At 36.2% G+C, this 12,823-nt stretch overlaps 1 protein-coding gene across 50 annotated transcripts in view; it reads left to right on the forward strand.

Annotated features, from left to right (window-relative positions):
• Positions 1 to 12,823, forward strand: part of RIMS1 (regulating synaptic membrane exocytosis 1) — a 606,124-nt gene that overhangs the window by 458,889 nt on the left and 134,412 nt on the right. For 19 of the 50 annotated variants that reach the window (XM_027550929.1, XM_027550882.1, XM_027550886.1 and 16 more), the window contains 2 exons: positions 740 to 823; positions 9,788 to 9,859. The exons of 11 other annotated variants lie outside the window; for them this stretch is intronic. In XM_027550929.1, the coding sequence (XP_027406730.1) occupies positions 740 to 823; positions 9,788 to 9,859 (156 nt within the window). The remainder of the gene's footprint in view (positions 1 to 739; positions 824 to 9,787; positions 9,860 to 12,823) is intronic. 20 more of the 50 variants (XM_027550891.1, XM_027550893.1, XM_027550926.1 and 17 more) reach the window with 2 other exon arrangements.

Genomic DNA, 12,823 nt, shown 5'->3' on the forward strand with positions numbered 1-12,823 from the left:
TTAAGATTAGCAGACTATTTTAAAGGTAATGCTATTTTACTGTGGCATTTATCTGCATTTCCCACTTCTATACATCAGTGGATTTTGTTCACAATATTTTAATTTCAATTATTAACCCTCAGTTTTCGCCAAGGAAACTTATGTAGATGTCACTAGTAGCATTTCTGTGAGTTATTTCTTCGTGTCATTGTTTCTACACTAGAGAGTACATTTATTTCTTCTGCCTTGTATCAAATGTACATACCTCATCTTTGCCACTTTAATCCAGTAATTTCAAGACCTTGTATCAAGTAAGCATTGGCAGCTTCTTAAATCTATTTTGTTCAACATCTGCTAGATTCTTAACCATGCATACTTATAAAGTTTTATATACATATATGTAAAATTATATGTACATACATATACATATATATATCTCATACATATATAGAGATATGTGTCTATAGATAGGCAAACACACACAACCACATTGAAAAGAAAAAAAAAATACACTTACTATATTTTAGACATCTTCCCAAATGAGTTTCCCTATTCACATATAAGGCTACCAGTTTTCTTTCCTTACAGCATTATCATTTATCTTTCCAAGGCTTGTAAAACTGAAGAATACATTATGAAGCAAAAAGTCTACACTTTGCCTTTCTGGGGTGCTTTTCCAGTCCTCTTGTTCCATATATTCTTTTACTTTAGGAGTTACTAAATGTCCTGTTTTTTCCTGTCTTGTTCATTGGGCAAACAGGGGTAGATGGTCCCCCTCCCTAGATAGGAGACGACCTCCTAGCCCCAGGATTCAAATCCAGCATGCATCTCCGGAGAATGACAGGTACTTCCTCCTCCCAGACAAGTGGCTTCCAGAGGCTGCCAGGCCATCAGGTGGAGGGTAGCCAGACGCGTGTGGTTACTGCGCCTTTCTTTCAGGGGGGCAGAGCCCAAGAGGTGGAGATTCCAAAACTGAATGCGTCCACCTCTGATGAAGCACCTCAGAATATTTTCTGAAATGAAAGTTGTATGCACAGGGCGTGGTTCCAAGAAAGAATGTTGGGTCCAGTGGGAGAATTTTCTTTTAATGAGCATTTATTTCAGGGTTTCAATTTTCTAGAAACATATTTAACTATTGCTTTTGTTTACACTTTACTAAAATTCTCAGGTGCTTTAAGATATTTTAAAGACTATCACAGAGCCTATTCTTTTTGTGGTCCTGATTGATGGTTTGATCTTCACCATCTTGTTTTGTCAATGATGAAGTTTAGGCTTTTAGATATATTCCCTGATTTAAAGTAGAATACCTGGTTCTTACCTGTTTTATGAATATTGTGTTTTTAAGCCAAATATTGTCAAGGGCTAGGGTCAGTCATCAAGGTAGGTTTTTGAAAATAACATCAGTGCTTTGAACCCACTCCGTGCTGTGATGTCGTAAGTGCCGAAGTGTGTTTTTCCCTTGCTTTGTTTTCCTTCTGGGCTGTATTAAGAGTTGGCCCCGTTCTCCTATTTTGTGATAGTTGTTATACATAGCGCATATCTTCTCCCAACTGGCCATGAAAGGCTTCGGGCGTTTTGGTTGTTTTGCTTCGGGTGAAGCAGAAATTCAATCAACACATGGGTAACATTTATTAAGCAGATAAGCAGATGGGGTATCTCAGATATGGAGTCATGCCAGCACACAGGTTTTTATTAATTTATCTTTTAGTATGTGTGTATATAGTAAAGTAATTGTACCTTTAGTTAAGAGTGATATGATTTATTTTCTGTATCTGTAAATTGTCAAGATATCGTCAGGATTACAATTTGAAAGAAAAACTAAACATCATCACTCAGAAAAAAATGAGTAAGTCATCTTACAAATGTTGGACCCCAAGATGATATTTATGGAGGTTTTTCAAATATGTTATTATGCTTAAATCTTTAAGACCTTAATATGACTTACATATTTGAAATGTAAATCTAATGTTTTCTACTGCTGTCTGATTTCTAGGATAATAGAAATCAGACTAGAAACATTAGTAAAATTTCCAATCTAAACATTATTATAAACATAAAGTCTTTTTGAATAAAAATATAAAATAATAATGTATATTAAAATTTAAAATGTGCATCCACAGTGCTACTCATCCATTCAACAAATATTAATTGTGTGTTTATTTATGTGCACTGTTCTAATGGCTAGAATCACAGCAGTGTTTAATAAAAACTGTCATGGACACCAAGGAAATAAAATTTCCTTTTATGAAAGGCTGTTCTGGGTTTCATTTTATATAATGCCTGCCAGAGTATAAGACGATTAAGTATGATGCTCTTTGTAATGAATATAAACATAAGTTTAACTGGGTTTAGAATAAGCAACATGGAAATCCAAATAATAATTTCAGTTCTTAACATTATGTGAGATGAGGATTAGTTGAAAATTAGTTGATTTTTAATAACCTGAATTAACTCTGACATTTGATTTAGTAGATTGTATATATCATTGTAAAGGTAGATTTTAGAAGCAGAAATAGTCCTTTTAGATAAGATTATTAAATGAAACTCTTACTAATAAATAATAATTTATTCCTAATAAGTAATTCTGAGCATACATTTTACTTGTTATTATAATTTATTTGTAAGTAAGTTCTGGGTTCAACAAAGGGAAATACATTTTAAATGGCTTGATCCTATGATTTATTACTGTAGGGAACAGAATATTATTTATAGTATTTAAAATATACTTTTATTAAAATATGAGTAACAAGTGCCCATAAAAATTAGAGAGAAATTACTGTATCAGCTGATGTAGAAAAAAGAAATCCATTGGTAACCTGAGCAAACACTTAATACTTGCTTTCCTTTTTACCTCTTATAAGCTTTATTTACTAATTTAGAAAAATTTGCAAATTAAGTGAACATGGCATCAGATTTGGAGATAGTGAATGTTCATAAGAATTTGCCATCAGATAAATTTTGCACTAGGAAATGGGTAACTTTAAAAAAATATTCTAAAATCAGTGACAGTTTATGTTATCAGCCATTGGATGTCCTGCATACTTGATTATTTTGAAAACAGTATAGTAATACAAGAGGTAAATATTTGATTAAGAGAGCTTGCTCGTGAGTTAGAAAGCATTGATTTGCTGTCTTGTTTCACATAAGGCATGTACACACACACAAAATTTTTAATGTACCATTTCTCCATAATTTTAATTTCAACAGTAAAAAATATTGATGTCATTTCAAGTGGTACAATAGCTTTATTTGGAATTAACATGGAATATGTTTATCTAGGTCAAAAAAATTTCCTAGAAGTTGTAGGATTTTTTTAAAACAATGATGAGGAAAAAATACGTAAATCTGTAGCCCCCTTTTTTTTTTTTTACCGTAAAGTTTAGTGTACATTTTCTTGTAGTTTTATTACTAAAAATATTGAAACTTCTAAGAATCACCTTTCCAATAACAAAGTATTTCTTTGTAAATGGCATTATTTTAATATATAAATAGTAGCTTTTATGAACCTGTGTATACATAATTCTCTTATAAATTCAGAGCTACTTATGGCTGCATATTTAACCAAAATTTATGAATAGCAAGTTAGAAAAAACGTATTTTAATAGAACCCTAAATCGTCAAGTTTCTGAGTTCAGTACTCACAGTTGAATCAGTCATCTTTAAATGTGAAAGGCAAGTATAAATTACTATCATTATTACTATCATCTAAATTACTTTTTGGTAAATGTTTTTTCAGGAAGATACATATATTCTTTTTAAATACATTAAAAATTGATAGTGACCATTCTAATAAATGTGAGTTGATAGAATATTTTCTTTTTTAGTACGTTTTAAGATGTATTTTAATGCTTCACTAGCTTGAAGGTACTGACTCTAATGTTCTGATTAAAAATATTTTTGCATGCGTGTACATATTTTTGTACATGATATTTTTAAAGATGCAGTTTATTGATGTGACTTTGATAAAATGGGAAATATGAATGGAATAACACTATTTTTTGCGATTTTAATTATTAGAAAAAGTAAAGTATCCCACTGTGTTAAAGATTAATTCTTGAATTACTCTGCTGTTCTAGTTCTAATTTCTTTTGCAAGTAACCAGATTTCTGTAGTTGCGCACACTTGCAACTTGGAAGCAGCTACTTGCCAAGGAATTTTTAACCAAAAATATCATGTGGTTCCTCTTATTCGAAGTGGATGGATCTTCTTTCTCCACTGGAAATATTTCTAGGATAAAGAAATTATCCACTTTTCCACTTCCAGAATTCATACTTTTGCAGTGTAGGTGCAGAGTTAATATAGAACCACTTGTAAATTCAGTATATTACTGGTCATTTTTGTTTGCTTCATAATACTTATTATCTATGCTTTGCAAAAATGTCCTTTATTTAAAGGAATGAAATATACTCATATACTAAAATACTTAGTCTTTTTAATGGCTGTAGTCATATACATAAATATCAATAATAAGCAAAAGGGTAAATGTATCTAAATTGTATGCATCCATCTTTACTGCACATGAACATTGCTTAAGTAGATTCTTAATCTAAATTTAATATTTTCTTCCCAAAATTATGAGGAAACAACATGATGATGAAGATTTGCATTTCACATCAGACCATCTGGAGAATCAACCAGAATATATACAGAAATATTCTTATGACATCAGTGTTAATTATAATTAAAACATTATGTGGTAGAACTTATTACTCCCCAAAGCAGAACATATTATATTTTCATTTTATTTACATGTTAATTTTTCACTTTAATAGAATTTTAGTATCTTTAGAAAAGTAGTGTTTATCAGTGTCTTCAGGGAATTGTTCTAATTGAGCCTAGTTATTGATGAGGAAAGGAAAATACCACAAAGACAGATTTTTAACAATTGCCTTGCATTTCATTAGTACATTTTATGAATCTTCACACTTAATCTAATAGAGAATGATAATTGAAAATAGGACGTCCAGAAAATTAACTTTAGTTAGGAACACCCCCACTGTTATGATTATTTCTCTCGCTTCCACTTAATGATGTGATAATTGTTGTTATAACATATTTGAATAGACCTTTATAGCTTTTAAAGAACTGGGTACAAAATCGTACAGCTATAAGTTGTGATTAAGAAAAAAAAAAACAAAACTGAGGATTTTCTGATTCTTGCATACCTAAACCAGAGAAACATTCTTTAAGAATAATAAAAGATCATTAAAAATTTTAATGTAACAAAATGCATGTTAGAACCCAAAATAGCTAAGACATGATGGAAATGCTATCACTGTTTTTATTTGATTTTGTTGAGGTATCCCTTCAATGAATATCAAATCATTCAGAGTTGCTGGATGGCAGAAGGGCAGGATCGTGGGCCATGATAGCAGTGTCCTCACCAATTGACTGTGGCCTGTATTTCCCTCAACTAGTCACTCAACCTTCCTGGGACTCATTTCCCTTTCTGTAGATTTAGGTGGGTGTAGATGGATTAGCTGAATTCTGACATGGCTTAAGACCCTAAACTGAGTCCATGCTGCCTGGTTGCATCATGATGAACATGCGTTGGGCCAGTAGTGATAACTCTTCCTTATGCCTAAGGCAGTAACCAGAATGCGTTTCTTATATATGGTATTTTATGTTATACTGATGATCAGAAAACAATGTATGTCTAAATTGATTGATATAAGCTGAATGTATAGTCCTAGTTAGGTTTTTACTTGTTATAATCTTTTAGACTCTTAAATTCCAGTAGCATACTTAAAATACTACTTTTTAAACCACTTATTTATTCAACATATATTTAATGAGAAGCTACTATGTGCTGGGTGTTGATATTACAGACACAATACCTGCCCATAAAGAACTTAGGAAAAAATGGTGTAAGGTAGAAGGTATTTCTTTTCACTGTGATCCTTTTTTATGATTCTGTGGCCAGTAGTTTCAGGAAAACAGTACATGAATATAAATTGATGGTTTTAACCCGGGTGGCACTAGTGGTAAAGAATCTGCCTTCCAATGAAGGAGATGTGGGTTCAATCCTTGGGTCGGGAAGATTCCCTGGAGTAGGAAATGGCAACCCATTCCAGTATCCTTGCCTGGGAAATTCCATGAACAGAGGAACCTCACAAGCTACAGTCCATGGGGTTGCAAAGAGTCAGACAAGACTGAGCGACTGAGCACAAGCACGTTTACACATCACAAAACTATTCCAAGAAAAATCTGTCTTTACAATGTACAATATATTCAGAGAAAAGACAGTAGAATTTTCTATTTTCTTCTCTATTCTTGCTTTACACTGAATTATTACAATCAAGTGTATGCCATTTTTACTTAACTCCAGGATTCTTTTAAGTGGTTAGAAAAATTATAAGGACATATCCTTTGTAGAAATCTTTAGAAGAATCTTCAATAGTGTAATTGTCTGTAGCATTTGAAGAGAAAAAAGGGGCATCCTTAAATAGAGGGTTAAAAACAAAAGCAAAAACACAAGTTAGACACATGAACCTCTGTGTGAATATTTATCATCTAGTTATGGGGCACTGACTCTGAGGTTGATAACGCTTATAGATGAGTAAGAGTTTTTACTTTAGGGAAACAAATACATATTATTATCATTTTAAATAAGACTTTTATAGCATTGATCTCTTGCTATTCTAAGTAATGCTAAAACTAAAATGCTTATTCTGTGTCATACTACAAATACTATAATACAAATAGTAATATTGACATATTTAGAGTTAGCAAGGGAGAAGGCAATGGCACCCCACTCCAGTACTGTTGCCCAGAAAATCCCATGGATGGAGGAACCTGGTAGGCTGCAGTCCATGGGGTCGCTAAGAGTCAGACACGACTGAGCGACTTCACTTTCACTTTCCACTTTCATGCATTGGAGAAGGAAATGGCAACCCACTCCAGTGTTCTTGCCCAGAGAATCCCCTGGACGGAGAAGCCTGGTAAGCTACAGTCCATGGGATCGCACAGAGTCGGATACAACTGAAGCGACTTAGCAGCAGTAGCAGCAGAGTTAGCAAATCTGTGAGGTGATAGTATTTTTGCCACTTTGCAAGTAGAAGAAACCTGAGGCACATAGAGTTTGAGTAAATTGACTAAAATCACCCAGCGAAAATCACTCTTTCATCATTCAGAAAGAGGGTGGGGAATAAACTCAGTTTGGCTCTGGGATCCGTGTTTTTAGCTACCACGATCCAGTGTCGTTTGTGCCACAGATGCAACACGTTCCCAGATACTGAGATTATAGACTCTCAGTTTACGTCGTGGGTTTGACAGGCAAGGTCCATGTAAGAGCAACTGACTTCACCCCTGCAAGCCTCAATCTGCTTCTTCTTAAAAGGATGAAAGTGAAGTAAGCTTTCATTGGATGGGAGAGCTTAGATGAGAAAAGACAGCAAGTTCTTAGTAGATATTTGATATTGTTAATATCAGCGCTGTCATCATCACTATCACCAGGCACTGTGATGATCAGTCTTACATGTGAGCCCATTAAATGTTAGAGATGAGAAGAGGAAGAGTGGAAGTTTTATAGAGGAAATAAAATCTCCATTGACTTTGTAGCAATGACTAGGGATAGAAGAAAAGCAGAGAAGGTCTAAAGGATGCTCATCACCTTTTCATTGCAGGGATGTAGAAAGTTGGTACAAAAGCCTGCCTGTTGCTTCTGGTCCTGCCCTTTGCACCCACACACACTTCCAGAGCATCTTCCTTCAAACTGCAACCTGCTTTTATCTGAGACCCAGTCCCTCAGGCACGTCTCTGAACTGTGTTGCCCTGGTTGACTTTTTCTCGTTGTTCTCATTATTGATCTGACATGTTATATAGTTTACTTGTTTGAGGGGTTCTTGTTTATTGTTTGTTTTCTACCATAAAACACAAATTGTTTGAGGGCAGAAATTTTGTCTACCTTGTTCGCAGATGTAGCCCAAGCAGCTGGAGCAGCATCTGGCATATAAACACAGTATTTGTTCAATGAATGAGTGAAAACCCTTAGTGATTGTGAGTTTCAGGAACTGGCCTGAAACTCTGTGTCTTCACTTGGCTCTCACACTTCTCATAGGGCACAAAGGACTCTGGCTCTCTCGGTCCCAGGACACTCTTGGGACCAAACATGTGTGTGTTAGTCATTCAGTCATGTCTGACTCTTTGCAGCCTCATGGACTGTAGCCCACCGGGCTTCTCTGTCTGTGGAATTCTCTGGGCAAGAGTACTGGAGTGGGTTGCCATTTCCTTCTCTGGGAGATCTTCCTGACCCAGGGATCAAAGCTGGGTCTCCCACATTGCAGGCAGATTCTCTACCATCTGAGCCACCAGAGAAGCTTGGGGCCAAGTATAAATTTCCCCAGATAATGGACCACATGTTGTTTAGAGCTCAGGCCCCTGGGTCTGCAGACCTCTTTCCTCTGCCTTCCCTCCTGATCACTTCCTGCTCTGCACCTGGTACTTCCCTCTGCTCCAGGAGAAATCTTTGTCTATCAGTGACTTTCCTCATTGATCACAGGCATGTGCTCAGGACTCCTCTGCTCTCCTGCACCCCTGGGCCTTACAGAACTGGATGTGTGCTGGACACTTAGAGCATCTGGCATTAATATATCAAAAGAATAGAGATGAGAGACTAGATCTTAAAGGTTCCCATCAGAAGAAATTTTCTGACTTGAGTGGTGATGGATATAGACCAGGCTTATTGGGGTGGTCATTATGTCACACATCTGAAACTAGTATAATGATGTATGCCAATAACATCTCAAAAAAAAAAAAAAGCAGAGTTTTCTCCTTAACATTGTTGGAAGGAAAGGCTATCAGAAAATAAAAATATATTGTAGGCAACCAGTTATCTGAAGTGAGAGTCATTCAGTCGTGTCTGACTCTTTGCAAGCCCATAGACTGTAGCCCAACCAGGCGCCTCTGTCCGTGGAATTCTTCAGGCAAGAATACTGGAGAATTCTATCCCTCAGGATAAACTTTATTGCTTTTATAGTTTCTCTGTTTTTTTTTTTTTTTTTAAATAAGTGAGCTTCTTGACCACAGTATTTCTTATTTATTTCAAATGTATTGTAGTCCAGACACATTTTAGGATGAATAGATAGATGTATGTAAGCTGCCTTGGGGAGGTCAGTTGTATGTATAAGCATTATTTCTGTGGGAAATGCATTTCAAGTTTCAAATGTTCAATATACATAAGTACTTTTAGAATATAGAGTAAATTGCAAACTTTATTAGTTCTTTGGTTTGCAATGGACGATTAGCTTTTTAAAATACTACACAAATACAAAAGTATATGATAATTTTAAAAATAATTTGAATAGTTGATTTTTAAATAGTTTTCTTTATGTCAAACACATTCCCCTAGAGCAGCCTAGAGCATATTTTTGGAGGAGAAAAAAAGCAAAGGAAAACATCTTTGTAGCATCAGGTTTGAGACTTTCAGGGTGGAGAGTACTTCCCCTGTGTGTGATCTTTCGGCACCTAAACCACGACTGTCATCATGTTTCTCATCACTGCGTTTCACCATTGAGTTTGTTTCCACCTCAGTTGCCAGCAGGAGTCTCCTTGACATCAGGACTGTAGACTTTCTCATCTACACTGGTGGGGTGTCAGCTTCTGTGCCTCCTGGTGGGAAATTGTGTCTTCTGCACAACACCTGTTCTCATTTTTGTTTTATTTTAAGAAAGTACGGATTGACAAAACCATTTAGTAAAATAGTTGCCATTTTCCATGTCAGTTGCTTTTTATCATTGTACAAGATGACCAGATGACTGTAGCGTGATTCATCATATATTTTGTGTTTCTTTAACATTTCATTCCACAGGCACTCCAGAAAGTCTGAAAGATCTAGCATCCAAAGCCAGACTAGGAAAGGCACTGCCTCTGATGCAGAAAGGTAGGCTCGGTGTTGTGCTGTGCAGCATCTTCTGTTTCACTAAGATGTTCTGGGGCACCTCCTCTCTCATTTTACAAGATTGGTGTTTAAACACAATTGTAATGCTTAGAGAGACATTCCTGTTGAGAAATCTCCTACATGGGGATAGCCTCATTCAAAAAATGAGAGATGGATAGTTTGAAGGCAACCCCTAAGTCTTAGGGCTTAAGAAAATTCTCATGCATTTCTCTTAGTGATCATTCTGATCACTAAAAAACGATTAAATGCAGTGTAGTCCTATATACATATTAAGACATTAATATTTTGTTTCTGAGATGATTGAAATGTTACTGATGAATATGTTACCTGAAATATGCAAGTATTTTGAGTGTCTGTTATTTATCCAAATGATGCCATCTTCTTTAAAATCTGTTCTACAAATGCATAATCTGAGTCTACTCATAACTACAACTTAAGATACTCGCTAAGTTAATGTAGAAATTAAGTGATTTCTTGTATTTTGTTTGCAATTTTTATAAAATTTTAAAGTGCTTTTAGGTTCAAGATACAAACAGAATTTTTGCATAGCTGTAAAAAAGAAACACCAAAAATCCAGTTAACATATATCCACTCATGCCATCAGTATTGAGAATGTGCAGGGTGACATAGATGTAAGTGGATACATGCATTCAGGTGTCACAGCTGCCATAGCGGTAACACAAGGGATAGTGAGAACACAAGGAAAAGAGAGGCTGCAGGTGAGATTAGATGAACTAATCTAGGTGTATAAAAGTAGGTGTCAAGAGGAGCACGTTCTATGAGAAAGGAACAGCATGTGAAAACACTGAGGACTGAAATACCCTCTTGAGTTTGTGGAACTCATGCTTACTGGGGACGATTCAGGAGATGGGAGAGAGGCTGAAAACAACACGGGAGAAATTCTTAGAGATTGCTATCAATGACCTTACACGCTGTGGTATAGAATTTTAACTTCTACCTTATTACTCCTTGAGCCATGGCAGTTCCCTCCACATGATTGGTCTGAGTCCCAAAGTTGTAGATCACTTGAACGACACTTTGGAAAGTGGATTGAAAGACCCAGGGGTAGATGGGAAACACCCACAAGGCTGTCACAGAAGGAAACTTGGTGGACAGGGAAACTGCAATTCAGTGATCCATGCAGTCAACAAATATGTGCCAAACTGTGTGTCCAATTCAAGGAATAAAGTAGCAAGCAACAAAAAAAGGAAAGCTTTCCAGAGGATAATACCTCTTAGGTGAGGTTAGAAAAATGAGTAGGTATTAGTCACATCAAGCATAGTGGGTGAAGAGGAGGTTGAATTGGTTTCTGGCTGATGATCTATGGAGATTTGGACTATATAGGCAACTTAACTTACAATGGAACAAGGATCCCAGGAGCCAAAAAAAGTGCTGAATAGAAATTCAGTTTTGCAGAGACACTGAATAAATAGATACATACCCATCTTATAGAGATAGAAATAGATAGGTAGATACATACATACACACTTACATAGATGGACAGGTAGATAAAATAGACCAGTAGTGGTGATAGTGGTGGTTTAGCTGCTAAGTTGTGTCTCATTCTTTGTGATCCCATGGACTGTAGTCGGTCAGACTTCTCTGTCCCTTGGATTTCCAAGGCAAGAATACTGGAGTGGGTTGCATTTTCTTCTCCAGGAGATCTTCTCAACCCAGAGATTGAACTGTCATCTCCTGCATTGCAGGCAAATTCTTTACCACTAAGCCACCAGGGAGGCCCTCAATAGATATGTACATACATAAAAACACAGATGGACAGAGAAATAGATACATAGATAAACAGATAGATAAACAGATAAAGACAGAAGGAGTGCCTGAAGAACTATGGGCGGAGATTTGTAACATTGTACGGGAGGCGGTGACCAAACCATGCCAAAGAAACAGAAATGGAAAAAGGCAAAATGGTTGTCTGAGGAGCCCATACAAATATCTGAGGGAAAAAAGAGAAGTAAAAGGCAAAGGCGAAAGGGAAAGATATACCCAACTGAATGCAAAGTTGCAGAGAATGGCAAGGAGAGAAAAGGAAGCCTTCTTAAGTGAACAATGCAAAAAGAGAGAGAAAAAAAGAGGAAAATAGTAGAGTGGGAAAGACTAGATATCACTTCAAGAATATTGGAGATACTAAGGGAACATTTCATGCAAAGATGGGCACAATAAAGAACAGAAATGGTTAGGACCTAACAGCAGAAGAGATTAAGAAGAGGTGGCAGGAATACACAGAGAAACTATACAAACAAGGTCTTAATGACCCAGATAACCACAAAGGTGTGGTCACTCACCTAGAGCCAGATGTCGTGGAGTGTGAAGTCAAGTGGGTTGGAGGAAGAATTACCATGAACAAAGTTAGTGGATGTGATGGAATCCCAGCTGACCTATTTAAAATCCTAAAAGATGATGCTGTTAAAGTGCTGTACTCAATATGTAAGCAAATTTGGAAAGCTCAACAGTGGCCATAGGACTGGAGAAGGTCAGTTTTCTTTCCAAATCCAAAGAAAGGCAGTGTCAAATAATGTTCAAGCTACCATACAGTTGCAGTCATTTCACATGCTAGCAAGATAATACTCAAAATCCTTCAAGCTAGGCTTCAGGAGTACGTGAACTGAGAACTTCCAGATGTATAAGCTGGATTTAGAAATGGCAGAGGAACCAGAGATCAAATTGCCAACATCCATTGGATCATAGAAAAAGAAAGGAAATCCTCCCACAAAAAAAAGTCTACTTCTGTTTACTTGACTACACTAAAGCCTTTAACTGTCTTGATCACAACAATCTGTGGAAAATTCTTAAAGAGATGGGAATACGAGACCATCCACCATACCTGCCTCCAGAGAAACCTGTATGCAGATAATAAAGCAACAGTTAGGACCAAACGTGGACCAACAGACTGGTTCCACATTGGGAAAGGAGTATGTCAAGGCTGTAGTC

Source organism: Bos indicus x Bos taurus, chromosome 9, assembly GCF_003369695.1.
Source record: "Bos indicus x Bos taurus breed Angus x Brahman F1 hybrid chromosome 9, Bos_hybrid_MaternalHap_v2.0, whole genome shotgun sequence".
Classification (NCBI taxonomy): domain Eukaryota; kingdom Metazoa; phylum Chordata; class Mammalia; order Artiodactyla; family Bovidae; genus Bos; species Bos indicus x Bos taurus.